This window comes from Dermochelys coriacea, chromosome 12 (genome assembly GCF_009764565.3).
Source record: "Dermochelys coriacea isolate rDerCor1 chromosome 12, rDerCor1.pri.v4, whole genome shotgun sequence".
NCBI lineage: Eukaryota > Metazoa > Chordata > Testudines > Dermochelyidae > Dermochelys > Dermochelys coriacea.
The window spans coordinates 43,950,892-43,977,778 of record NC_050079.1 but is presented as its reverse complement, the minus strand read 5'-3'; the positions used below and the strand labels follow the sequence as shown (position 1 = coordinate 43,977,778).

At 48.2% G+C, this 26,887-nt stretch overlaps 2 protein-coding genes across 7 annotated transcripts in view; one reads left to right on the top strand and one right to left on the bottom strand.

Moving 5' to 3' along the window:
• Window positions 1-28: 28 nt before the first annotated feature.
• On the top strand, window positions 29-26,887 carry MARVELD3 (MARVEL domain containing 3). Of its 3 annotated transcripts, none has more exons than XM_038367806.2 (4): window positions 29-143; window positions 913-1,040; window positions 5,217-6,592; window positions 8,241-10,166. In XM_038367806.2, exons 1-3 carry the CDS (start codon window positions 58-60, stop codon window positions 5,825-5,827), a joined length of 825 nt encoding a protein of 274 aa, XP_038223734.1. In that variant the 5' UTR covers window positions 29-57; the 3' UTR covers window positions 5,828-6,592; window positions 8,241-10,166. The 3 variants fall into 3 exon arrangements, with proteins under 3 accessions (XP_038223734.1, XP_043350684.1, XP_043350683.1); XM_043494749.1 differs by lacking the exons at window positions 29-143; window positions 8,241-10,166 and adding exons at window positions 11,110-11,204; window positions 26,855-26,887 and having other exon boundaries at window positions 466-1,040; XM_043494748.1 differs by lacking the exon at window positions 29-143 and having other exon boundaries at window positions 466-1,040.
• PHLPP2 (PH domain and leucine rich repeat protein phosphatase 2) overlaps window positions 11,591-26,887 on the bottom strand; it is a 157,649-nt gene continuing 142,352 nt past the window's right edge. For all 4 annotated transcript variants that reach the window (XM_043494744.1, XM_038367803.2, XM_043494746.1 and 1 more), the window contains one exon: window positions 11,591-17,709. In XM_043494744.1, the coding sequence (XP_043350679.1) occupies window positions 16,570-17,709 (1,140 nt within the window). In that variant the 3' untranslated portion in view covers window positions 11,591-16,569. The remainder of the gene's footprint in view (window positions 17,710-26,887) is intronic.

Here is a 26,887-nt window from a genome sequence, read left to right as displayed (position 1 = left end):
ACTGGCCGGGGGCGGGTCTCTCGCTGCCAGGCCAGGCCCGGCCCGGCCCGGCCCGAGATGGCGGAGCGCGAGCGCAGGCGGCCCCGGCAGCCGGGCAGGGCGCGCGCGGTGAGCGGCCCCCTCAGGGGCCCCCGGCCCGACCGGTGAGAGCGGGGCGGGGCCTGGCGCGACCCAGAGTTGCCCACCCGCCCCATCCCAGGGCCCCCTGCCTCCCCCTCCTGCCTCCAGTCTGTCCCCACCCCCACCCCTGTTCCCAGCCCTCGCCTCCCCTCCTGCCCCCCACCCTCTGTCCCCACCCCTACTGCCCCCCTCCAGCTCTCCCCCCTGCCCCCGTGACCTCTGCCCCCCACCTCCCCTCCCAGTGCGCCCCAGAACTCCCTCTCCACTGGCCACCTGCCCCTTCCCCCCAACTTCCTCTCATCACCTCCCCAGTGCCCCCCACCCCTTCACCTGCGGCAACTTGCCCCCAGCACCTCCCACCTGCCCTACCCTCTGACCCATCCCGCGCTTCCCCTCCACCTGCCCAACCCCCTGCACCTGCCTCCATCCAGCTCTGCCACTAGCCCTGCCCTCAGCCTCCTCTTAGCCCTGTCTCCCACAGTGCCCCTAGTCTCTCAGTCCTGCTACCAGCCATCCTCCAGCCACCTCCTTCCAGCACCCCCGCCCCCAACATCTCCCCACCCTGTCCCAGCCCATCTCCTTCTTCCTCCTCACTTGCCCCTTTCCCAGCACCCTCTGATCCCCCGCCTTGGTTCTCCTCTCTGTCCCCCCATCCCTGTGCTGCTCAGACCTGCCCTTATTCATGACTTCTGGCCCTCTTTGCCCCACCCCCTCTCCCATCCCACTCTGCCCCACCTGCTTTGACCCCCTGCCAGGTCAGCCGCTGTCTCTGAGTCTGTGTTTGGTTGGCAGTGAGGAGCACCCACCTGTGTTGCCATCCCCGATACATGGAACCAGCTGCGAGAGGCCGGAGTGCTACCAGGCAGAGCCATCAGGCCTGCTGGAGTGTTACCAGTGCCGCTACCTGTGCACGGCCAGAGGTGAGACTCACCTGCCTCTGCCACCCAGCGGATGCTCTGCACTAATTCTCACAGTGCATAGGGCCCTGTCTGGGGGCTGAGGGTGCCAGGTGTCTTGTCTAAAGTGTGTGTGGGGAGGGGAGGGGAGGGAAGAGGTCTGCTGCCTGTGCCCCTGCTGCCTCTTGGCTGTTAGTCCTGGTGAGGTTGAACAGAGGCACCTGCCAGTTCCCTCCGTGCCCCTGGCCGGTAGCTGGACATGTGTCCTGGGAGAGGATGAGAGTTTGTCAGCATCTGGCTGTGGTGATGTGATGCCCCGGGAAACACCAGTGCTTAATGTGGTCTGGCACATGTTGGGGGGTTGGTCTGTCGTCACTCCTGACTGCCCATTCCCCAGCCTAGCAGTTAATTCTGCCCCCAAATGAACCCTGTCCCCCCAACTCCCCATCAGTTCTCCCCCATCTGGCCTGTGCACTTCACCCCTCACCTGGGGCTGGCTGCAGCTGGTCCCTTCTCTCCCTTCCCAGGCTGGGTGCTGTGGGGAGCATGGGGTGGGTGGGGAATCATGGAATATCAGGGTTGGAAGGGACCTCAGGAGGTCATCTAGTCCAACCCCTTGCTCAAAGCAGGACCAATCCCCAACTAAATCATGCCAGCCCGGGTTTTGTCAAGCCTGACCTTAAAAACCTCTAAGGAAGGGGATTTCACCACTTCCCTAGGTAACCCATTCCAGTGCTTCACCACCCTCTTAGTGAAAAAGTTTTTCCTAATATCCAATGTAAACCTCCCCCACTGCACCTTGAGACCATTGCTCTTTGTTCTGTCATCTGGTACCACTGAGAACAGTCTAGATCCATCCTCTTTGGAACCCCCTTTCAGGTAGTTGAAAGCAGCTATCAAATCCCCCCTCATTCTTCTCTTCTGCAGACTAAACAATCCCAGTTCCCTCAGCCTCTCCTCATAAGTCATGTGCTCCAGCTCCCTAATCATTTTTGTTGCCCTCCACTGGACTCTTTCCAATTTTTCCACATCCTTCTTGTAGTGTGGGGCCCAAAACTGGACACAGTACTCCAGATGAGGCCTCACCAATGCCGAATAGAGGGGAGTGATCACATCCCTCGATCTGCTGGCAATGCTCCTACTTATACAGCCCAAAATGCCATTAGCCTTGGCAACAGGGGCACACTGTTGACTCTCATCCAGCTTCTCATCCACTGTAACCCCTACATCCTTTTCTGCAGAACTGCTGCCTAGCCACTCGGTCCCTGATCTGTAGCAGTGCATGAGATTCGTCCTTCCTAGGTCGTCCTTCTGCACTTGTCCTTTTTGAACCTCATCAGATTTCTTTTGGCCCAATCCTCTAATTTGTCTAGGTCCCTCTATATCCTATCCCTACCCTCCAGCTTATCTACCACTCCTCCCAGTTTAGTGTCGTCTGCAAACTTGGAGGAACCATCCCATTGCTCCCAAGCAGGGTAGGGGGAGAGGAGCCACCTTGAGCTGGGTTCGTCCTGTTCCCCCAGCTCCAGCTGGGAGAATGAGGTCTGCTCCGGGGAGGAGCCCTGATTGGCTGCTGTAGCTCAGGATGTGGGACAGTGGAGAGAACAGCCAATCAGAGGAGGGTCCCCACAGGAGGTGCTAGCAACCTGCTTGCCTCAGCAACCCTACTCCTTTTCAGAAATTTGATTTCCGGGGCTAGGACCTAACCCAACATACTTACCCTGTGTGTGTGTACAAACCCCTGTAACCTGGCACGCTTACCCTGTGAGTGTGTGTGTGTGTGTGTGCGCGTGCGCAAATCCACTTTAACCTGGCACATTTACCCTGTGTGTGTGTGTACACAAACCCACTGTAACCTGATGTACTCACCGTATGTGTGTGGGGGTACAAACCCAGTGTAACCTGGCACACTTACCATTTGTGTATGTACAAACCACTGTAACCCGACACACTTTCCCTGTGTGTGTATATGTAACGCAGTGCATTTTAACTTGTGGGTGGGTGCACTTTATCCTAATTGCAATGGTCCCTTCTGTCTTTGGATTCTCTGAATCTGTGCGTACACAGACCTATTGCAACTCAATGGACTTCAACATCTCTGTGTGTGTGTGTGTGTGTGTGTGTGTGTACACAGACCCATTTCAACCCAGTGCTCTTTAACCTATGTGTGTACACACACGCATTTGAACCCAGCGCACTTTAGGCCCTAGAGATGGCTATGCCTGCAGCAAGGTCCATAGCTGGGATGCATCTTGCCAGCTGGGGATCTTCCTCATTCCAATAGTCCCAAATCCTCTGAGACAAAGACAACACCTGATTCCAGGAGAGCTGTTCATGTGCTGATCCCAGGGCTAGGGTGTGTGCATGCTGCAGAAGGGCAAGGAGGAGGTTGGGCCTGTGGCTGGTGAACTATCACTCTAGCTCATGCCTTGAGCTGAGTGTGGGTTATTGAGGTGAGGGCTCTGGCCAGCTGCATATGGCTCTTTACTCTTGTGACTTGGTGGTAGGCATCAACCTACAGGCAGAAGCGGAGCAGCAGGAATGGGATTTGCTGTTGATGCTGAGCGAGAACAGAGGAAGCTAGATAAAGGGTGTCGGGTAGTTATTACAAGCTCATAAAAGGGGTTGCATCAGTGGATGATGGAACTTTGCCCTGTATCAGTGCAATAAAACTCCTCCATAAACCTGCCTGGGAGCAGGGAATGGGGGAGGGTTTTGGTGCCTTTGCATGGGTGAATTAGTTGCTCTGAAAGAATCAAGTTGCTGTCAAGTCTCCTACTTTAAAAAGCTGCCCCTTTTCTCCTTCGTACTGTTTTACAGCAAATCCAGCCTCACACAGCAACTTGCCTCCCGTATCCTCCACCGCTGTCATGTAATGCTCAGGGGTAAAGTCAGGGCCTGCACCCAGTACTAAACCATCACCTGGGCTCTCTGCCGCCTTCTCTGACTGGACAGGTTAGAGGGTGTATGACCAAGTTCCTTTATGCTAGTTTAGCAGGTCTGAGGGTGAAATTTCTGTGCACCCTTCACTCCTAAGACTCTTCCCTCCACTGGAGCAAGTGCATAGACCATCAATTTTTTGGGTACAGGGGCTGAGATGTTTGACACAGTTAATTTGCCGTATACCCCCATGGACACTGAAGGGGGCTAATTGGATCCAGCAGCATGTGCAGCTACTGCTGGCTCTGAATGTTCGGGGAGAGAGAAGGCTAGGAGTATAGCATGTTCCCTGCCAGCCAGCCAGCCAATTGGCCCTTCCCTAGCTTTGGAATACAGGCTATTCCCCGCTGGCCCTGCCTCAGGTGGATTCTTCATTTGCACCCCTAAGTGCCTGAGTGCTTTGCAAAGATGTGAGGCTTGTCCTGTCCGTGGCATACAGTGATGAGGAGGGATGCCCCTTGGTAAGGCTGCATGCCTCATGCAGTTTAAAGCAAGTTAAAAACAAATGAGATTTTCAGAGCTCGCTAACAGCTGCCTTATTTCCTGCTCTGGGGCTGCTGGCTTGTTTGCATTAGTGAGTTGTTGATCCTGTCTGTCAAGGTAGCTGTGTCACTCCTCAGCATGAGAGTGCCCAGAGGACCCATGGATTTATCTGAAGTTGTGGGTGCTAAGCATGTAAGAAAAAAGGCCCTTAAAATATAAAGATCAAAGCAAAATAGTCTCTCCTGCTCCATCCTAAAGCAGATTGGCTGGAACTTGGCTTCTCCTTCTGGTCTGCCCCCCCCGCATTCAGAGGGCAGGTGAGGAGCTCTCGTATTAATCAAGCTGCTTGATTTATTTGGATTTGTAACAATTGCAAGCCCCTCTCCAGAGCTCCAGGTATTTCAACAACAACTGAAATACACTTAACAGTAGGACTGTGAGGAGTAGTTCCCCACTATGCTGTATTGCTGTATATCTGCCCTGTCATCAGACACTTAAGGAAGAAGTTGGGCTTTGCAGTCATGGGAAAATGCACAGGTTAGTGTCATCAGGAAACTGATGAGGAAAAGGTGGGCCTTGCATGTTGTCCCATGGTCATCTTTCCCTCAGTGAAAGGGAGCTTCAACTACTTACTTCATAGTCAGCAACAGGCAAACCCTCCCTCATGCCCCTGTGCTGCTGCGAGAGAAGCCAGCCCTCTTATAGTTATGGGGGGTGCAGGACCTTCTCAATAAGAGACCCATTGCTAACTGGCCTTTGAATTGTTCATCTTTGCAGCTTGCTGCCAGCTTGTGGAAGTTCTGCTGACCATGCTGATCCTGATCTGCAGCTCTGTGTCCTACAGCTCGACAGGCGGTTACACCGGCATTCCCAGCTTGGGGGGCATTTACTACTACCAGTATGGAGGGGCTTATAGTGGCCTTTATGGGGCAGAGGGGGAAAAAGCCCAGCAACTTGACACCCAGTTCTACCAATTAAAGCTGCCGACAGCAAGAGCAGCAATGGCTGTGGGAGGGGCCCTGATGGCCTTCTCTTGCCTTCTGGTTTTGGTTGGTGTGCTGCGGCTGCCATGGCATTTCCCAGCCTGGCTGCTGCTCGAATGCACCCTGGACGTATTGATTGCACTTGGTTTCATGCCTGCTCTGTACTTCTACTTCCACCTTCTGTTGGATGCCTACAATTCTCCAGTGTGCAAAGAAAGAGAGAATCTCTACCAAAGCAAAGGCTACCAAGGATTCAGCTGCAGTGTGCATGGGGCAGAGATAGCAGCAGGGCTCTTTAGCTGCATTGCCATTGTGGTGTTCTTGGTTAGTGCTGGCCTTGCTGTCAAGGGATACAAAACAGTTCATCAGCTGAGAGAGAAGCCAGTGGAAATGTATGAGTTTTAGGGTGGCTTGTTCATACCCAAGCTGTCCTACCAGCTCATCTCTCTCTGTGGCTGCCAGCCTGGACACCAAGAAGGGGCAGCACCCTCTTCCCTGTTTCAGGATGTTGCATCTGCACTGCTACAATCAGAATACAGGACCATGGCCACAACAAGCACCCCTACCATGAGAGAACAGCTCCAGCTAGAGCCAAGCCATGCTGCTCTTAACCAGCCCTCACATTTAAATCTTGTGAATGTGAGTGGAACAGATGCATTCTTAGTTCCATAATCCACATCTGCTCCTTGGCTCTGCCTTTGTTAGCAGTGACTAGCTTACTCCTTGTGCTGAGCTCAGTATCTTGGGAGTAGAGGGGCCCCTCCATCTCCTGATCTGCTACAGCAAGATGTCCCAGCTCTCTCATTGGCCATAGTCCCATTCCTCCCATACAAGGTAGAACTACCAGCATTTGGCAAGATACCTGGTTCATTAGCGAAGACTGAACTTTTCACTTGACCTAAAGCACAACGGGACTTCGTCTCTCCTCCCATCACTGCATGTTGGAACAACTTTGATTCCCAGCTGCTTGCTACAGCAGTGCAGGGAGCAAGAGAGAATGACATAGGAAGAGAGCCCAGGTTTGGCCACTAAACGCTGCCACTAGCTCTCCTCTGGGCCTGGGCTTCCTCACATGTCGGGGTGTCATCTTTAAACCATGGTTCTTATTTTTTTAAAATGTAATTGATTGTATAAGAAAATGATTCTACAAACCCGATCATTAGTGGAAAGGTGAGTGAGGACAAACACCAACCATTGTTCCCATAAAGCAGCAGTTCTTAAACTGGGGGTTGGGAGGGTCCTGAGGTATTACATGGGGTGTCACGAGATGTCAGCCTCCACCCCAAACCCCACTTTGCATCCAGCATTTATAATGGTGTTTAATATATAAAAAAGTGTTTTTTAATTTATAAGGGGGTTGCACTCAAAAGCTTGCTATGTGAAAGGGTCACCAGTACAAAAGTTTGAGAACCACTGCCATAAAACAAAGTGATGTCGCTCAGGCAGTAGAAGCCTCATAGCTTATGTCTGGAGTGTGACCCTAATGATTAGTTGAGCACTGCATGGCTGTGTGGAGCCTAGCAGAGCAGGAGCAGCAGTTGGGGGAGGGGTTTACATGTTCATTAGCACCTAGGATTGAGCCTGTGACCAACCCATGGTGAAATGGGATGAAGGCCTGAGAATGTAATGGATCACAGTGGCAACAAGAGAAGACCATCCTATTAAATACAGTTTCTATGACTCATCCCACTATAGTGGGATACTGTCCCCACCACTTAGCTGAATGGCCAAAGTGTAGGTGCTCCAGAGCTCCCTACAGATTTGAACCTCAAGAGTGACAATGGCTAGGGTTGCCAATCCTCCAGGAGTATCCTGGAGTCTCCAGGAATTAAAGATTGTCATGTGAGAGAACCTCCAGGACTACATCCACCCAAAATCGGCATCCCTAACAATGGCTGCTTCAGCCCCAGGGGGATGTTGAGGCAATGTGTTGGCAGTGTTGCTTTTGGTCCCTGGTATAGGGAGTATGGTGCTCAGCTGAAGGGCTGGCAACCCAGAGATAGATGGAGCAGGCCCTCTTGTGGGAATGGCTGGAGCCTGGCAGTATTTGATGGCAAAAGGCACATATCCCCCCCTCTCCCTTTTTTTTCCCTTCTGCTACATGTGGAGAGTTGGCCAGCTGGCTTGGCAGGCAGCCACATACTTTGGGTGAGAGGGGCAGGAAGACTAATTTCTGGTGTAAGCTAGTGCTGTTGCTTTTTTCCTCCCCTTGTCTCTGCTTTTCCCTTGCACCGTTTCACCAGAGTGGAAGGCAGTTTGTGCTGTTTCTCCCTCTGTAATAGAGGCCCAACACAACTCAAGGGAACAAGAAATAGCCATGTCCTTGTCTGAGCAGAGCTCAGGGTGGACAGGCATTTACCTAAATTCTGTACAGCATGTGTTCTCATGCTGGAGGGCACAACACCCCCTGGCCTTTGTTTATGGCTAGACGGGAGTATCTTGAAGCTTTTTTTTTTTTGGTTTATAACATGGGCTCACAGCCTCCAACTGGTTGAGAGCCCTACTAGAGCTGGGCTAAGCACTAGAAAAGACTCGGCACTGCCCCCCCCTCCCCCCAGGTGCTAGCTGAGCTAAGCTCAGACTTTCTGGCCCGTCTACCTCTGCTACAAGCTGAGTCAGCTAGCTAGGGTTGGGCACTCCAGAGTTTTGGGCGGACAGGTCAGGCCTGGCTGAAGTGAAGGGGAGGCATGCCCCACAGCATTGTGTGTTTCACTGAGTTGCTCCTCTTCTCCCAGGTGTGGTGCAGTTAATCCAGGTGTTACTGAATGCTCTGGCTCTTGTGTATGCTCACTTCCTATTTTGTTCTTTCTGGTTTCAGTGCTGGCTTTACAGATGGCGGCTTCAATGATAATTGCTACTGAACCTTCAAGGGCCAAGCACTGGTGCAAATCCAGCAGCTGGATCAGCAGTTCACCATCCTCAGAGCTTTTCTTATATAGAGCAGCTTGACTTTCTTGTTGGAGAGCTGAGTACTAGCACGGGGCTTCCTTGTTGGAAGGTCCATGCCTCTGCAAGTTCCCTCGCTAGGAAATGGCTGCTTGTGGAAGCCACGTGCAGGCTCCTGGCATGTTTGGCCTATGGCACAGTGGTAGGCATCTAGCTACACATAGCCCTACAAAGTAATGGCAAAAATCTTTGCAAAGGGAGAGAGGCTATATTGATGAAATGGACTGTGAGCTAGCAGTCACTGCTGGGGCTGCAGCCACTGTTGGGAGACTCCTAGACATGTTATGGAATTCTCACTCCACAATGTGATAGAAAAATGAACTTTTATCAGGATCTTCCAGAGCTCAGTGGTGCAGCTAGTGAAGCAGTTGAGTATTCTTGGCACTGATGGCCTTCTCATAGTGAGGCAGAGCTAGGGTAACAAGCAGTCTTAGCCACTAGCAGTGGCACCTGCAGGCCAACTCTTTCTCTAGGTATAAAATTTATAAGCAGAATGTTCTGGATAAGAATGTACTTTTCACTGACTTTTATTCTTTCATTCATAGGCTGCCAAAGTTAGTCTCTTTTTGATATAATGCAGGGAAGAACTAGGTGATAAAATATTAGAGACCAATCAGAGTCCCATAAAGTAATTGGCCTGATGTATAACCTGGACTCTCATCAGATCTGTCTGAAGCAGCGCTAACTCAAGCTTGCTCAGTCCTTTGATTCCCTTAGAAAAGCCAGGTAGGTGCTGCAGGCAGTGAATCACTACTGATTCCAGCTAATGGTGTCAAGGGACTGTGGTGCACAGAGCTCTAAACAGCATCTGTCCAGAATAAGGGTCCCGTGGTGCTTTTCCAGAAGTGTTAACAGCACTTTCCTGTTTTGATCCCCAGTGGGTAGGTACATTCCCCCTTGGTAAAGTCTCCCTATTGTTTCAGCTGAAGAAAGATATTATTAATTTCAAATTATCTAGCTCCAGACACATGGTCCACATGCATAAGTCCCTCAGTGATATATAACAGGGACCACCACGTGAAGAAAAATAAGTTTATACGATGCAAGAGTACTACTATAAAATTCTGTGCCAGATCACCAGCTGTCATTCTGCTGTCCCCTTTTACAAAGGGTTACTTTTTCTTATAGCACAGGGTAGTCCTGCTAGGAATGTATTGTGCAGAAGACTCCATTAGGAGAGTTGACCTATAAATAAATTCCTTCCAATCAGTGCAGAGCTTGTATTAACCCTTTGAGCCAGGCATTTATATTACCATGATAGAGAAGCAATGCCAGAGACAAGTTTGTTTCCATTTTAAGACCAATGTGTGATATAAATCTCTCTTCTGGCCCTGAGTAAATTTAGGCTGGAAATTAGGTTTCCAGTCATCAGAGATGGGAGATTCTGGAAAAGCCTTGCAATAGGAGCAGTGAGAGCAAAAAGCATAAAGGATTTTAAGATAGAACTTGATACATTTACAAATAGGATTATATGGGGGGGGGGGTTTTCTGCGGTAGCAGGGGCCTGCACTCAGTGAACCAGGGGGTCCCCTCCACTCCAATGCTCTATTTGTTTCATACTCTCTGAGGGGTTGGCAGGGGCACCTTTCTGTATAAAATGTGTCTGTCCTTGGTGTAGACAGCAAAGTTAATCAGCATAGATTGAGCAAGATCTGAGACTTTGGAAAACAGAATACAGCTATGAAAATTCTGCTGTCAGATCTCACAATAAAGCTTCCATGCTTTACAGTAAAGATATTAAATGCTGAGCTCTTCCTTGTATTCTTTGTAAACAATTAAATGTGAACTTTACTCTTTTAAAAAGTTTTTGACTTTTTTATGGAATATAATGGGGCAGTGGCTCTCTGAAACCATGAACAACCTTCAAAATGAAATGTCATTTCATAGCAGCCCCTATGTATAGCATCCCCTTCATTAGCACTGACCACATGGGAAACATGCAGAACCAACATGACTGGCCAGGACTGCTTAAAAACCCTGCAGTGAATACAAGTGATGTTTAACCTCTAGTTTCAGAGTAGCAGCTGTGTTAGTCTGTATTCGCAAAAAGAAAAGGAGTACTTGTGGTACCTTAGAGACTAACCAATTTGTTTGAGCATAAGCTTTCGTGAGCTACAGCTCACTTCATCGGATGCATTCAGTGGAAAGCTTGTGCTCAAATAAATTTGTTAGTCTCTAAGATGCCACAAGTACGCCTTTTCTTTTAACTTTTAGTGTTTCTCTTACTTAATTGGCATCAGTCTCTATTCTAAAGCATCACACGAGATCACAAAGCATGTGATGGAGCCAGAGATATGGCAGTAAAAGAAAAAGATTCATAAAAGTCAATTATCAGCTGAAGTATACCTGATTTTGCTTGGTAGTGCCCTCTTTTTGGTACCTGTCACTCATCCGCTAGGTAACTGGGAGGGGAAACGGTATTTATTTAGCAAATCCTTCTTTCAACTCACAAGGCAAGAGGTGAATTATCTGCCCTCCATTAGCCCAAAAATACAGGGAGAGGAAAACTCTATTCCTGCAACCTGCATAACCCTTAGCAGCCAAATTGGTAGTGTTACCCAGTGTATTCACTGTGAAGCTCACACTTATGCTCAAATAAATTTGTTAGTCTTTAAGGTGCCACAAGTACTCCTTTTCTTTTTGCAAATACAGACTAACATGGCTGCTACTCTGAAACCTGTCTAGGCACAGTGGCTCGTGTCAGTCCTAGCTAATGATTCTCCACTTACTATCTGCTGCAGATACCTCTGGAGAGCTGCACAACAAAGTACTTTTGAGGCAAAGCTACAGAACTCCTCTTCACATGAAGAAATTCCACCTTGAAGATGCTTTACAGGTACTTTATAAGGAGGAGGCCCTATTGGGTGGGAGTAGCCCACTCAGCCAGATGACTGAGTCCATGTCTACACTACCACTTACATCAGCAAAACTGATGTTGCTCAAGGGTGTGAAAAAAACTCAACAGCCCCCTGAGCGATATAAGTTCTGCCGGTATAAGTGCTAGTATATACAGTGTTATGTCGGCATAGGGTGTCTACACGAGAGATCTTACAGTGGTGCAACTGCATTGGTACAGCTGTGCCACTGTAAGGTCACTAGTGTAAGCATGGCCTGAGACCATCCTGGATAAAGCTGGTCACAACTGTGCTCACATCATGGCATGATTGTGGCACTATGCAAGTTCTCTCCAGTGCATTAACATAAACAGAATATACGCCTAGATGAAAGTAAAAATCTTTATTGCTATGTCCACTGAAAAGTTGATCAAAAATATTCTTCCTTTCTGAACTGTTCTGTATATCTTAGTAAAGAATCAACGGAATCACATTTTCACCCCAAGGCTCTTCCTCCTTTTGCTGTCACATACATTGGGTGCAGTGCTGAAGGTGCATTCAGTATAACAATCTACTTCCACACACAATGAAAGAGGGGCATTGTTATAGCTGCATGCTAAAGTCAGGTACATAAAATAGTATATGCTTCATTTTAAAACAAAGGCATGGAAAATAGTTTTGCTGCAATTTCTCTTTAACATGCTCTAGCTCATGTAACAAGTTAAAGTTAACAATTTCAAAAATATAAAAAATACACAAGTCTGAAGATTGCAATAGAACAGCGGACAATGATTGCACAAAAACTATGATGTGAACCCGCTGCCTGAAGGTCCTTTGACACTAAACCTACATCCTTCAGGAGAGGTGGAGAAACTTCTGGGTTACAAGGACCATAGATGTGGCTGTATGTTCTGTAAACTAGAGAAAGGGTGGTAGATCTTAAGAGCAACCTATCCCCATGACAGAGAGAGTATCCTGAAGTGCTTGTCACTTTCTGGAATGAAATTAACCCTCGCCCCACAGTTTAGGAGTCAGCAGTTTCCATCAGGCAGCCTCAGCCTCATCTGCCCTAGGCAGCTGGGAGCAATTCGGAGGCTGCTAACTGGCCAAGATTTCTTATCCTCAATACTTTTTGTCTTGGAATTAGTTTGCTCTTATATCAGATATTTTGTTCATTAGTTCCTTCTACTGGGACCTTATTGAACAAGTAAAGCAGATAAGTTAGTGCCTTAGGAGTATCTGCTGCTGTTGAAAGTGCACACCAAGAGGGAGAGAAATACTTGAGACTTGACAGATGGAATAATACTAACCAGCAAACTGCAGCCCCTCACTGGGAAAGCGATAGCTTCAACTTCTCTTCCATGGACAGTCTCTTTATTACATAGATGCTCTCGGACAGTGGTTCTCAACCTTTTCCATATTTTTATCACTAGAGGAAGGGGAGAGTGGCCACAACCCCCAGGTCAAGAAACCTCTTCTATACTAAGGCTTTGTTTATTGGGAATCTTCCACTGCTGCACTCCTGTAGAGATGACAGCAACTGTGCAATGGCCTGAGATCATCATCAGGGAAAAGAAGAGGCTATGGAAAACTTTGGTCAGATAGAAATTGAAATAAGCATGGGAAACTCCTCTTTCTTTGTACTTTGCCTCACCCTCAGCTGAGAACCCATCAGTAGGGCTGCCCCCACCAGCCCAGCCTGTCCCCACATGGGTGACAGGGTTCCTAGGAGCTTGAAAATATAAGAAAGCAAGAAGTAAGTTGGGAAAGACAAGGAAGAAGCTTGCTGCCCCATGGGAAAGCAGGAAATCAAGAGGACAGGAAGAAGGGGCAGCTCAGACTGTGCAGCTTGGAGTGAAACACTCTTCTCATAAGACGTGCATTAGAGCAATGTATCAGAGCAAGAGGAAGCCCTCTGTTCTGATTGGCGTCTATGATAATATGCCATGTTGTGCAAGGATGCTGCCACTAACCAATGAGTGTACAGGATTTGGAGGGAGGGAGCTGGTCACATTAAAACCTCTTTCTGCTCCAAATACATAGGATTAGAGAAAATCCTAAGTGATGATCACTGTACACAATTAGCCTTTACTTCAGCAGCTCCACCCCACAGCTTCCAGGGGGCTGCAGGGAATGGAGGCTCTGTATCTATACACTCCATCTGAACTTTCTGTTTTGCTTTCTCCTGCACTTTTTCCACTGAGCCATACAGAGCTGATAAAATCAGTCCTCTCAATGACAGCTGCAACACTCCCTCACAGCCCAGGCTAGTTGGAGCCCAGATATCATGTTCAGAATCTAATTACTAGTCAGAGACACATGCTGGATTTTCCACATCAGTGCAAGGATTCCAATACGGAAGCTTATTTGTAATAACACATACTAGTGTATTAGTGCAAGGATTTGATTCACATTCTTACTCAGGAAGAGGGGCACATTTTCATGTCAGTGCATTAGTCCAAGACTGTACAAGAGGCTGCACTGCAGCTCTTCTGTAGTGCTTCTGAGACTATTGGGCTATCTCAGAAGTTTGTTAAAATTATCAGCAGTGAAAGAATTAAAGGGGACCTGCAATTTTTGCTTCTTTTAAGGAAGAGAACCTGAAAGGTTTTTTTGTTTTGTTTTTTAAATAATTTTTTTTAGTCTTCCTGTTTTCACTGTAGACTCCTTGGATAACTCAGAGATAGTGCGGGAGCGCTCTTGTCCCTTAATTCTCTCTAGGTTGATAGAACTAGCAGAGGTTTCGAATCTTTAACAAAAAGGTTTTCTAAGTTAAAATAGGTGTTAACAAAATTCAAAGGGTGAGACCACTCTATGGGAAAGAGATGGTTTTCTATGACATTAGCTAACGTGGTAATTAAAACATGATGAAATCCTAGGGCTTGTACATCCTAGTACTTATGTCAATATAACTTATGTCACTCAGGGGTGTGAAAAAGTCACTCCCCTGAGCGATGTAAGTTGCACCGACCTAAGCACCAGTGCGGACAGTGCTGTGTTGGCGGATTTATTATGCCAACAGGAGAGCTCTCTTCCATCAGCATTGAGTGTCTGTAGTAGCAGCACTGCAGCTGCACCATTGTACCGATTCTAGTGCGGAATAGCCCCGTGTGTGGATCAGGCAGTTCTTTCCACACACATTAGTAAGGCTAGGATGTTGGTTACCATGTGATAAAAAGTTACTTTTTTCCCCTAGTGAAGACAAAGCCAAGGAGTTTTACTTTCTGAATAATAGCCCCTATCTTCCCCGCTATCAAGTTTTCTCACAGGATCTATGATCTCAGAATCCCACTAGTTCTCTAATTGTACATTGAGTATTCCAGGTCAGACAAGACCTGAATTTCTGATATAAAAGAGAAGCAAAAAACAAACATACCAAACAAAATAAAACTCACCCCAAAAGCACAGAACTCTTTTGGAAAAACCTTTCAGACTTTCTTCCTAGACATAATAAATAAGTAAAATAACAAGAAAGGGCACTAGTCCCATATAATGTCATAATGAGGCTATCAGTGTTGTCATACAACTGAGGGTATGTCTACACTGCAATTAAACACTTGGGGCTGGCCTGTATAGAGCTGACTCAGGCTTATAGGGCTCGGGGCTGTTTAATTGCAGTGTAAATGTTTGCGCTCTGGCAGGATCCCAGGCTCTGGGACCCTCCCTCCTTGTGGAGTCCCCAAGCCTGAATGTCTACACTGCAAATAAATAGCTCTGGAGCCCAAACCAGTTGACACAGGCCAGCCACAGATGTTTAATTGTAGTGTAGACATACCCTGAGATTACTGAGGCAGCTCCCACCTCAGAGCTATTGTTCCCAAATCCTGGGCTGCAGACTCAGGAAGATGATCTGCCTGGATCACAGATGGAAGGTTGTCTTTGCATTGCAACCCTTTTGTAAAGATGAATGCTTAAATCCTGGAAAAACAGCTAGAAAAGTGCTAACAGGGCACCACGCTGCATACTGGTCCATCCAGGCCCTGAAGGTGGAAACTGGAACACATTTGCTGACTGAGTGCTGGGCAGCTCACTGCTACTCTCCAGAGTTGTTCTAAAGTCCTTTTTTCCTCAAGTGTGCTGATAAAAATGTTTATATTTGGGAAAAGTTCCATTTGCCATCTTTAGTTTAGAACTAAGTAGAAACCACACAGCTTCATCTTGTTCACTTCCTGGTCTTGCAGCTGGAGCATGGGCAGTCCTGGACACTGATTCTGCTCTCTGCTTCTGCAGAGACAGGCAAGGGTGCTTTTCCTGCTACAGTGTAGGAGGTTCATATTTTGCCGTGTGTATTAGAGGGAGTGCATGTGAAATGAACCATCAGAGACCTTCTCGGCACATGCAGAGCACTCTAGGCTGCTCACTAGCCTTTATTGCTACAAACAAAACACCCCGATGGACAAGATGAAGTTCCCCCACTCACACTTCTTAGCTTCTGCCAGCTGAGGGCACCACAAAGAGCACAGACTCTGTGCATTGCAGGGGATTCTGACTTCATCCCATGTCTTGCAGATATGGAAGGCTCTGCCTTGAAGTGCACAGCGGGGGGTGGCCAACCCCCTATCCCCTATGGTTATACACACTAGCCCCACCCCTACCCACAATCATATTTGTTATGGGGACAGCCAAACCCCTCCTGGAACTCCTCCATGCCTCATGGTCATATCTGTCATTGAGGCCCCCAACCCTCATGCCCCAGTTGTATCCTTCAGGTTGGAAGGAAGCCCCTGGATAACTTCATAACAAGTGACAGAACTACCTTAGCTCCCCCAGGGCTCCTGGATGTACCTATCAGAAGGGCACCAATTCCCATTTGGAGGAATCCCCCCATCATATCCCTTGTAAGGTTATGGAAGCCCCTCTCCCTACATAGTAAAGTGCTGGGCAGATGGGGAGCAAAATGGCTCGAGTGCAGTCAATGAAAGTGCTTGCGATGCATATGAGAATCAATTCTCTGACTGGTTCTGTGTCTCTAGTAAGCTTCATTGTGACCAGCTGTATTCTCTGAATAGTGAAGCCAAGTGACCAGTCCCATCATGATGGCTGAATCAGATACTTCACAGAACTCTGGATGCTGTGCATAACCACAGCTGCCTCCTCATCTCCCACACAGAAACCAGCCCATTGCCTGGCAAATCCTCAGGAGGGCAAGGGTTAATGGCAGGTGGTGGGACCTTCTCAAATGCCAGACAATCCCCAGCATGGAGCTTGGCTGCTGGCCTGGCCTGGGCTTACAGAACAGCAGGGATGCTGCCTCAAGAAGCTGGCAGCCTGAGTTTTAAAGATCCAGGCTCGTCCTCCATTCCAATAAGGAGGGAGCTGATGTCTGTTCCTTTCCTTGCAGATGCCAACTCCTCTGCCCTGATGGGGTTACAAAGCTGTGTCAAACTCATCTGGAGGAGCCACTGCAGCCTTCTCACTGGGCTCCTGCTCTGCACCACTCCCATGGTGCTGCTTAATTTGTTCCTTCACTTCCTCTTCCAGATCAAGGGGCACAACAAATTGATCCTCTGGCTCCAGCTGGGTGGGAGCAGCAAAATAACCTGTTTTCTTCTTTGGCACCTCTGTGGCTACCTCAATAAGGTTGAGGCTCTCTTCCAGGGGCATTATGGAGCCATTGGAAAGCTTCTTCCCATAGAGACAGCATGGAGAAGGAGACTTCTTCAACTCGCACCTCTCCTTGGTTCCTGCCAGGAGGACGTTGCTGTTCACACTGTTCTGTCTCCAAATCCTGAAGAAGAAACCCCCAGAATCATCCTCTGAACCAGCGGCAGGAGATCCCTCCTCAGCACCAGGAGGCCGAGGCTCCAGGCTTTTTCCTTTACAGCAGTGGATGTCCACTTCCACCTCCACTTTGCTGCCATTGGTCATCACACCCTCCACAGGCTGCTCATCGTCGCTGTCCAGACCATTGTCAGACTGGTTACTAGAGAACGTGGCACAGGAAGGTTGGCGCTGAAAAATGCTGGAGGGGGGCACAGGATGGAGGCTGCAGCGTCGCTCAGGTCGAGGCACCAACCCTGCATCCAGACCAGCTCCACTGTGTTCATCTGACGCAGTGGAGCCCACCTCACTGCTAACTTCTGAGGCTGACAGCTCACTGCTGAACTCTGAGGCAATTCCACTACTTGAGGAAGGCGTTGCTGGTTTGGCAGTGGAAATAACGCCCCCAGGGCCCAGCAAGGTGAGGCCATGCATCTCACATGTGCAGCTGTCCTCACCAATGTTCAAACACACCACCATTGCTCCCACATTTTCTTGGCAGCCATAGCTTTGGGCTAAAGTGCAGACCTTCTTTGCAGCAGCTAATGGGTCATGCAGGTGGCGTACAGCCGTGATAGCCTCTGTATAAGAGAGGTGTTCCCAGAGGGCTTTGTTCCCCAGTAGGAGCAGCTCATCCTGCACAGTCAGGGGAATGGAGTAGACGTGAGGCTTGGGCAGGATCCAAGGATGTAAGTACGTGCAGCCTAGCATCCGAGTACAGCAGGTTACACCATTTACCTTGTTGTCCTGCAGTCAAAGAGAAGGCAAAGTCTGAGCAGTTAGCATTCAAAGACCATTCTGAGCACATTCTCGCCCTGCCTACACACTGGCCTAGAGCCCTCAAGGAGGTGAACATGTCTTCTCTCTCACAATGAGATTAGGCCATTACTAGACAGAAATGGTAGAACTATCAATAATAAAGCAGAAGAGGCAGAATTGTTCAATAAATATTTATATTCTATATTTAGGCAAATGCCAGATGATGATGTCATATATGATGATGATGATATACTTCCAATTCCAGCATAACTAAGGAAGATGTTAAACACCAGCAAGCTATTATAGTTAGACATTTTTAAGTCAGCAGATCTGGATAACTTGCATTCAAGAGTTTTAAAAGAGCTGGCCGAGGAGCTTCTTGGCACACTGGGGAAGTTTCAGAGGACTGGAAGAAAGCTAATCTTGTGCCAATATTTAAAAAGCATAAAAGGGATTACCTGGGTAATTATAGGCCTGTCGGTCTGCCATCAGTCTCAGGCAAAATAACAGAATGGCTACAAGGAAACTTGTTTAATAAAGAACTAAAGGAGGGTAATAAAGTTAATACCAATCAACACAGGTTTATGGAAAATAGATGATGTCGAATTAACAATCTCTTTTTTTAATGAGATTAAAGTTTGGTTGATAAAGCAATAGCATTGATGTCTACAAAAACATTTAGTTTATGGCAAACTGGGGTATGACTCTACCCCATGCTAGCCTGCCACACGCTCACTGTCTGTGTGTTCCTTGCTGATGCGCATTAAATCTAGTTCTCTTTGAAAGAGAACTAGATCAAAGCACATTAATGAACTGTTATTGTGCATTACCATGCACAGGGACAGTCAGAGTGCAGCAAGCTAGGGCACGGGTAGTTTAACACCACTTTTTCACAGAAGCTGGGTACTTACTTATGCAGTACCTGTAATTTTTAAGATGTGTTGTGCACATATACATTCCTCTGCAGATGTACGTGTCCCAATGCACTTGAGCTGGAGACTTTTGCCAGCAGTAGCACTAGGTGGTGCATGTGTCCCCGTGCTGCTCAGGTTCCCAGATGAAACCATAAAGGGGGCACATCCACCACCTCCCTCTTCGTTCCTTCACACTGCTGTATGTAATGTCCGAAGTTAGGGGTACCGGAACAATTTTTATAGTGGGGGTGCTGAGAGCCATTGAACCAAACTGTAAACTCTGTATATAATGGAAACCACTTCAAACCAGGAGGTGCGGCAGCACCCCCAACACCCCTAGTTCCAGCACCTATGTCTGAAGTAGACGGGAAGGTGGGAGAGTCATGGAACATATATCTGCACAAAATATGTCAAAGAAGAGGAAGTTACTCACCTTGTGCAGTAACAATGGTTCTTGAAGACTTGTGTCCCTACGGGTGCTCCCCTGTAGGTGTGTGCGCACCCCCACGCTGTTGATTGGAGAATTTCAATAGCAATCTGTCCCGCCTGCGCAGCTCCCTGCCTACCACAAAGCTAGCTAGCGTGCAGAGGCATTTCTCCCTCAGTTCCTTCTCTACCCCAGAGTCAACCAGTGGAAACTCCAAAGTAGAGGGGAGGAGGGAGGTTTGTGGAGCACCCATAGGGACACACATCTTGAAGAACCATCGTTACTGCACAAAGTAACTTCCTCTTCTTCTTCAAGTAGTGTCCCTATGGATGCTCCACTGTAGGTGACTCCTGAGCAGTACACACTGTTGGAACCTGGGCCTTCGGAGTCTGATACAAATGATGGTACAGAAGCCCCGAATTGGGCGTCTGAAGCTGAATCACTCAGAATGGCATAGTGTTCTGCAAAGGTATGTGCAGAGGCCCATGTAGCTGCTCTGCATATCTCTGATATGGGGATACCTTTAGAGAAGGCGATTGATAAGGAGACCGCCCTTGTGGAATGCGTGTGTATTGAAGATGGGGGTGTTACTCCCTATAATTGGTAGCAGAGTTTAATACTGCCAGAGACCCTCTTGGATAGCCTCTGAGCTTAGATTGCCGCACTCTCTGACCTAACCGCAACTGAAAGGAACAGCCTCAGAGATTTTCAAAAGGCCTTTATATTGTGTAAGTAGAAGACCAAAGCTCTGTCACATTGAGTGTATGCAGCATGGCCTCTCTATTGTCCGTATGAGGTTTTTGGATAGAATGTTGGGAGTTGAATGAGTTCATTCATGTGAAATGCAGAAGTTACTTTGGGAGTGAACTTCGTGTGTGGTTTGACTGTGACCTTGTCCGGGAAGAACACTGTAAACAGGAGGTGTGCCATCAAAGCTGCTATCTCCCCCATCCTTCATGGAAAGGTGAATTAATGAACAAGTGGCCATGAGTTTGAATGGTGCTGTAGTCAGTTCTTTTAGTGCTAGTTTGAGATCCCATTGAGGAGTAGGGGTCCTGGATTGTGGGAAGAGGTTTGCTATACCTTTTAGAAACCTCTTCTTAATCTTAAACCTTCTTCTGAGAGAAGATTGAGTAGCCTTCTACCTGCTGGTGGAAGGCTGCAATTGCTGCCAAGTGAACAATCAGCGAGCTAATAGAGAGATCTGATTTCTTTAAGGATGACAGAGAGTCCAGGATGACCCGCAAGGTGGCTGAATTAGGGGTGACACCCTTGGATTGGCACCATATCCAGAATCCCTTCCATTTCTGCAGATAGGTATGACGAGTAGCACCCCTCCTATTGTGCATTAGTACCTCCTGTGACTCCTCTGAGCAGGATGTCTCTATGTGCTGGAACCATGAAGGAGCCACGCTTTGAGATGTAGGACCCATGGACTGGGATGAAAAATGCAACCCTCACTCTGTGATAGAAGATAGGGAGTGATCGGTAGGGTCATCGGTGGACACAATGCCAGCTGGGACAGGGAAGGGTATCATGTCTGTCTGGGCCAGGTCAGGGCAATCTGAATGTTTGCTTTTTCCTTTTTTATCTTCAGTAGCACCTTTAGCAATAGAGGGAATGGAGGAAATTCCTAAAGAAGGCACTTGTTTCAAGGAATGAGGAGAGCGTCTCCCTTGAAGTGTCGTCCGATCCCAGCTCTGGAGCAGTAAGGCGGACATTTCTTGTTCTGATAGGTAGCGAACAAGTCTATCTCTGGCAACCCCCACTGCTGGAATATATCATGTAAAATGGTTGGCTCTACTTCCTATTCGTGGTCACGCAGGAACTTGCAGTTGAGGCTGTCAGCCGTTGTGTTGGGTATTCCCTGTAGGTAGGCTGCTGATATTAAGATGTTGTGGGAGATGCACCAATTCCATAGCTTCAGAGCTTCTGTGCACAAAGAATGAGATCTGGTGCCTCCTTGATGGTTTATGTATTACATAGAGACCACGCTGTCTGTCATGACCTTCATGTGCATGTCCTTCATCAGTGTGAGGAAGTGAGCACATGCATTTCAAACCGCTCTGAGCTCCAGCAGGTTGATGTGGAGACATCTCTCTGACAGGAAGCATTTGCCATAAACAATGCGACCATTGAGATGTGCTCCTGTCAGGGTTCCCTCCCCACTCTGAACTCTAGAGTACAGATGTGGGGACCCGCATGAGAGACCCCTCTAAGCTTATTTCTACCAGCTTAGGTTAAAAACTCCCCAAGGCACAAATTCTCCCTTGTACCTTGGATTAGGCAACACTGCCACCACCAAGTGATTTTGACAAACTCAAGGAAAGGACCACTTGGTGTTCCTACTTCCCCCTAATATCCCCCCAAGCCTCACACCCCCTTTCCTGGGGAGGCTTGCGAATAAACAAGATGAACACAGACCAACCTTGGGTTTTTTTAGGACATTAAAAAAAACCCCAATCAGATTCTAAAAGAAACAGAACTTTATTATAAAGAAAAAAGGTAAAAGAAACATGTCTGTAAAATTAGAATGGAAGATACTCTTACAGGGCAATCAGATTCAAAAACACAGAGGATTTCCCTCTGGGCCAAACTTTAAAGTTACAAAAAAGAAAACCAGGAATACACCTTCCTCTCAGCACAGAGAAAATCACAAGCCAAAACAAAAATAAGCTAACGCATTCCCTTGCTAGTACTTTCTAATTCTAATGGAGTTGGATTGCTTGCTTCCTTGATCTGTGTCTGGCAAGCACACAGAACAGACAGACAAAACCTTCCCCTACCCCTCCTCCCCCCTGATTTGAAAGTATCTTGTCCCCTTATTGGTCCTTTTGGTCAGGTGCCAGCCAGGTTACCTGAGCTTCTTAACCTTTTACAGGTAAAAGGATTTTGTGCCTCTGGCCAGGAGGGATTTTATAGTACTGTATACAGGAAGGTTGTTACCCTTCCCTTTATATTTATGACAGCTCCCTAGCCTATGAGGGATGCATCAGTGGTCAGAAGAAGGGATGGGGAAAACTGAGCGAATGGGATCCCCATGCAAACATTCATTGGGACCTTCCACCAGTTCAAGGATTGCTTGACTATGATGGGCACTGACAGGAGCTTGTTTATATTGTCTTTCTTTGGCCTGTATACCAAACCCAACCATGCTTGGAGACCTCTCATGCATAGTCTGGCATGAGCAGTGATTGATGTACCCGTGGCCATGTGCCCCAGAAACTATCTGGCCAAGATTTGAGGGCTGGATTGTATTGTCTCTATCAAAGAGGAGAGACTGAGAAATCTGTGATGTGGTAGGAGCGCCCTCGCCTAAATGGAGTCAAGGTTGGCTCCTATAAACACTAGGTTTTGAACCAGTGTTATGGACGATTTTTGTTCGTTGATTTGTAGGCCCAGTCTCAGAAATAGAGCTTCTCTGGAGGGTAGCTCGGTGGTTTGAGCATTGGCCTGCTAAACCCAGGGTTGTGAGTTCAATCCTTGAGGGGGGCATTTAAGTATCTGGGGAAAAAATTGGGGATTGGCCCTGCTTTGAGCAGGGGGTTGGACTAGATGACCTCCTGAGGTCCCTTCCAACCCTGATATTCTATGATAAATAAGTTTTGCGTGGTCTGAATGACTCACTGGGCCTCTGCAAAGGACCGTGTCCTGAGAAGGCAATTATCCAGGTATGGAAAAATCACGATACCCTGAGACCATAGATGGGTCGCCACTACCGAAAGGACCTTGGATAACACCCTGGGGGCCGATGCAAGGCTGAAAGGGAGTACTCTGTACTGGTAGCGGTCTTGACCTAGTGTGACCCTGAGGTAACTCCTGTGTTTTGGTATGATAGAGATGTGAAAATATGCATCTTGAAGATCGAGGGCCGAGAACGAGCCCCCTTTTTCTAGCGCTGGGATAATCGTTGACAGCATAACCATCTTGAATTTCTGCACCTTGACATACCTATTGAGTGCTTTGAGATCCAGTATAGGTCTCCAACCTCCCTTTTTCTTTGGTATCAGGAAGTAACGAGAGTAGAAGCCTTTGTCCTTGAGATGTGTGGTTACCGGCTCTATAGCTCCTATGTTGAGGAGATGATTCACCTCTTGGTAGACTCTCCTGAGAAGGGTCCCTGAAGAGGGATGGGGAAGGATGTTTGGGAGGGGAAAGGGAGGAGAAGTGGATGGCATATCCACCCTGGACAATTTCCAGCACCCACTTGTTGGAGGTTATCCGTTCCCCGGTACTGTGGATAGGAGAAAGGCGGTCTCCGAAAGGAGAAGTGGGGTTTCCCAGGGTGAGATTGTAAGGAGAATGTTCTCTTGGCACCTCTACCAACACATAAAAAGTGTCACTTCGAAGTTGAGAATTGAGACAAGGGCGGCTGTGGCCCTGATTGTTTGCGCTTACAGAATTTCAATTTCTTTCTCTGTGGCTTGTACAATCTCCGCAATGAATATTGAGGCACATACTGCAATGATCTCAACATGACCTGTGGTTGAGGACTGTATTTTCTTTTGTAATACAGCCTGTATATCCCCAAGGATCTCAGAGTCACTCGAGAATCCTTTACCATGTGGAAGGATGCATCTGCCTTCTCGGCGAATAGTTTTGTTCTCTTGAAGGGGAGGTTCTCTACTATTGTCTGGACCTCTTTAGGGAAGCTGGACAAATGGAGCCATGAGTCTCCTCATAGCCATCGTGGGGGAGATTGAATGCGCTGCTGTGTTGGCCGTGTCCAACGTGCACTGCAGAGACATTTTCGCCACTAGTTGGCCTTTGTTAATGACAGCCATGAATTGGTCTTTGTATGTATCTGGGAGCTGCTCAATAAAGGAGTTTAATTTTGTATAGTTCTGATAATCATATTTGGCTAGTAAAGCCTGATAGTTTGCTCCCCAAATCTGGAGGGTGGCTCTTCTGCCAAACAGGTCCAATCACGTCCAGTCTTGGTTGTACAGGGTAGATTTAAATTGGTATTGGCAACCACTCGAATTGACCATGTCCACTATGATGTAATTTGGAGGCAGATGGTTGAATCACTCCTAGTTAAGTGGGAGAGCTACCCTGGCAGAGGTGGAAGAATGAAAAATGTCCACCACCTTGATGAGGTTCATACACCTCATATAGTTGCACTTGTAGGGCCTCAGCCACTCTTTGAGTTAGGTCCTGGAATGACACAGTCATCTGCCAGAGATGGCAGGGGAGACATCACCAACTCGTCAGGTGAGGATGATGAGAGGTGGATTTGAGGAGCCTCTTGCTTTTCTGCCTCCGCTTCCCATTCTTCCTCCAAGAATTCTGGAGGGTCGGGTGCCCTTGACATCGTCACTGAAGTGGGACTTCTCTGTGCCTGCTGGTAAATCATGCTAGGTACCTGTAAGGCTTGTTGTCTCTGGGCCTACCAGGGATCCCAGTTTGGCTACTGTGGGTAGGGAGCTGGTGGCTGGAACCATGGTTGCCCATAGGAAGTTGAGGGCCATGGGGGTACCGCTGGTGGGACTGGGGTCCAAATGTTGACAATGGATGAGAACCCAACCCCTCCGGCTAGCTATCTGACTCTGAATGGGAAAGTGGTGGTGCGTGGCGTGGAGATGCAGATGCCAATGTGTCCACTACTCCTGGCAAGCTTGGTAATGAGGCTCTGATACTGAGAAGGGGCAAGTCCGGTGCATCGGATACTGAGAGGTCTGATGCACACCTGTAGTCCATTGGTGAGGACGCTACCAGTATCAGTGCTGAAGGCAGCCGGTGCTGAGGAGCTTGCACTGAGGGAATTGGATATGTGGACTTGGTTGTATGGTCCGTGGGCGCCACGTGCACTGGGATCGGCGTCAGTGCTTGTGATCTCGATGATGTAACCTTCCCTGAGGTGGACTGTCTGTTTGTCACACCCTCGCGGTACCAGTATTTCTCTGCCCATGCCCATTGGGCCTCTGTCAGCTTGGTACTGTGTGTGCCCTGAGTACTGACTCTAGGTAGCTTTGATGCCATTGGTATTGAAGAGACTAATAAAGCTGGAGAACGTTTCTGTCTCAAATTGGGCTCACTACAGGGACTCACAGACCTCTTCTTACGGGTCTTTAGCGAGTGGCTCGATTCCTTAAAATCATCTGTCCTCAACATAGAAGGTTGCGGTGATGTCTCACTCTGAGATTCTGGAGGCTGAAGGGCTAACATTATGAGCAGGAGTTTTAGGCCTGGTCTACACTTGGAGTTGAGGTTGAATTTAGCAGCGTTAAATCGATTTAACCCTGCACCCGTTCACATGGCGAAGCCCTTTTTTTGACATAAAGGGCTCTTAAAATTGATTTCTTTACTCCACCCCCAACAAGCGGATTAGCGCTGAAATCAGTCTTACAGGGTCGAATTTGGAGTACTGTGGACGCAATTTGATGGTATTGGCCTCAGGGAGCTATCCCAGAGTACTCCATTGTGACCGCTCTGGACAGCACTCTCAACTCAGATGCACTGGCCAGGTAGACAGGAAAAAGCCCACAAACTTTTGAATCTCATTTCCTGTTTGGCCAGTGTGGGAAGCTGCAGGTGAGTGCAGAGCTCATCAGCAGAGGTGACCATGCAGAGCTCATCAGCAGAGGTGACCATGATGGAGTCCCAGAATCGCAAAAGATCTCCAGCATGGACCGAAATGGAGGTACAGGATCTGATCGCTGTATGGAGAGAGGAATCCGTGCTATCAGAACTCTGTTCCAGTTTTCGAAATGCCAAAACATTTGTCAAAATCTCCCAGGGCATGAAGGACAGAGCCCATAACAGGGACCCAAAGCAGTGCCGTGTGAAACTTGAGGAGCTGAGGCAAGCCTACCAGAAAACCAGAGAGGCAAACGGCTGCTCCGGGTCAGAATCCCAAACATGCCACTTCTATGATGAGCTGCATGCCATTTTAGGGGGTTCAGCCACCACTACCCCAGCCGTGTTGTTTGACTCCTTCAATGGAGATGGAGGCAACACGGAAGCAGGTTTTGGGGACGAGGAAGACGATGATGATGAGGTTGTAGATAGCTCACAGCAAACAAACGGAGAAACCAGTTTTCCCGACAGCCAGGAACTGTTTCTCACCCTGGACCTGGAGCCAGTACCCCCCCGAACCCACCGAAGGCTGCCTCCCAGATCTGCCAGGTGGAGATGGGACCTCTGGTGAGTGTACCTTTTTAAATAGTACACATGGTTTAAAAGCAAGCGTGTTTAATGATTAATTTCCCTGGCCTTCGTGGCCAGTACAGGTACTAGAAAAGTCTGTTAACGTGTCTGGGGATGGAGTGGAAATCCTCCAGGGACATCTCCATAAAGCTCTCCTGGATGTACTCCCAAAGCCTTTGCAAAAGGTTTCTGGGGAGGGCAGCCTTATTCCGTCCACCATGGTAGGACACTTTACCACGCCAGGCCAGTAGCATGTAGTCAGGAATCATTGCAGAATGAAGCACTGCAGCGTATGTTTACTGGCATTCAAACATCCGTTCTTTATCTCTCTGTGTTTTCCTCAGGCAAGTGATATCATTCATGGTCACCTGGTTGAAATAGGGTGCTTTTCTTAAGGGGACATTCAGAGGTGCCCGTTCCTGCTGGGCTGTTTGCCTGTGGCTGAACTGTTCCCCGCTGTTAGCCACGCGGTGGGGAGAGGGGTTAGCCACGCGGTGGGGGGAGGCAAAATGCGACCTTGTAACGAAAGCACATGTGCTATGTATGTAATGTTAACAGCAAGGTTTACCGTGAAAGAGTGTACCCATTGTTCTATAAAATGTGTCTTTTTAAATACCACTGTCCCTTTTTTTTCCTCCACCAGCTGCATGTGTTTCAAGGATCACAGGATCTTCTT

Bases quoted from the DNA above. Each gene is read 5' to 3' on its own strand.
- MARVELD3 (XM_043494749.1), top strand. From the start codon at position 803: ATGACTTCTGGCCCTCTTTGCCCCACCCCCTCTCCCATCCCACTCTGC. The intron at 1,041-5,216 runs GTGAGACTCACC...TCATCTTTGCAG, and splicing joins CTACCTGTGCACGGCCAGAG to CTTGCTGCCAGCTTGTGGAA.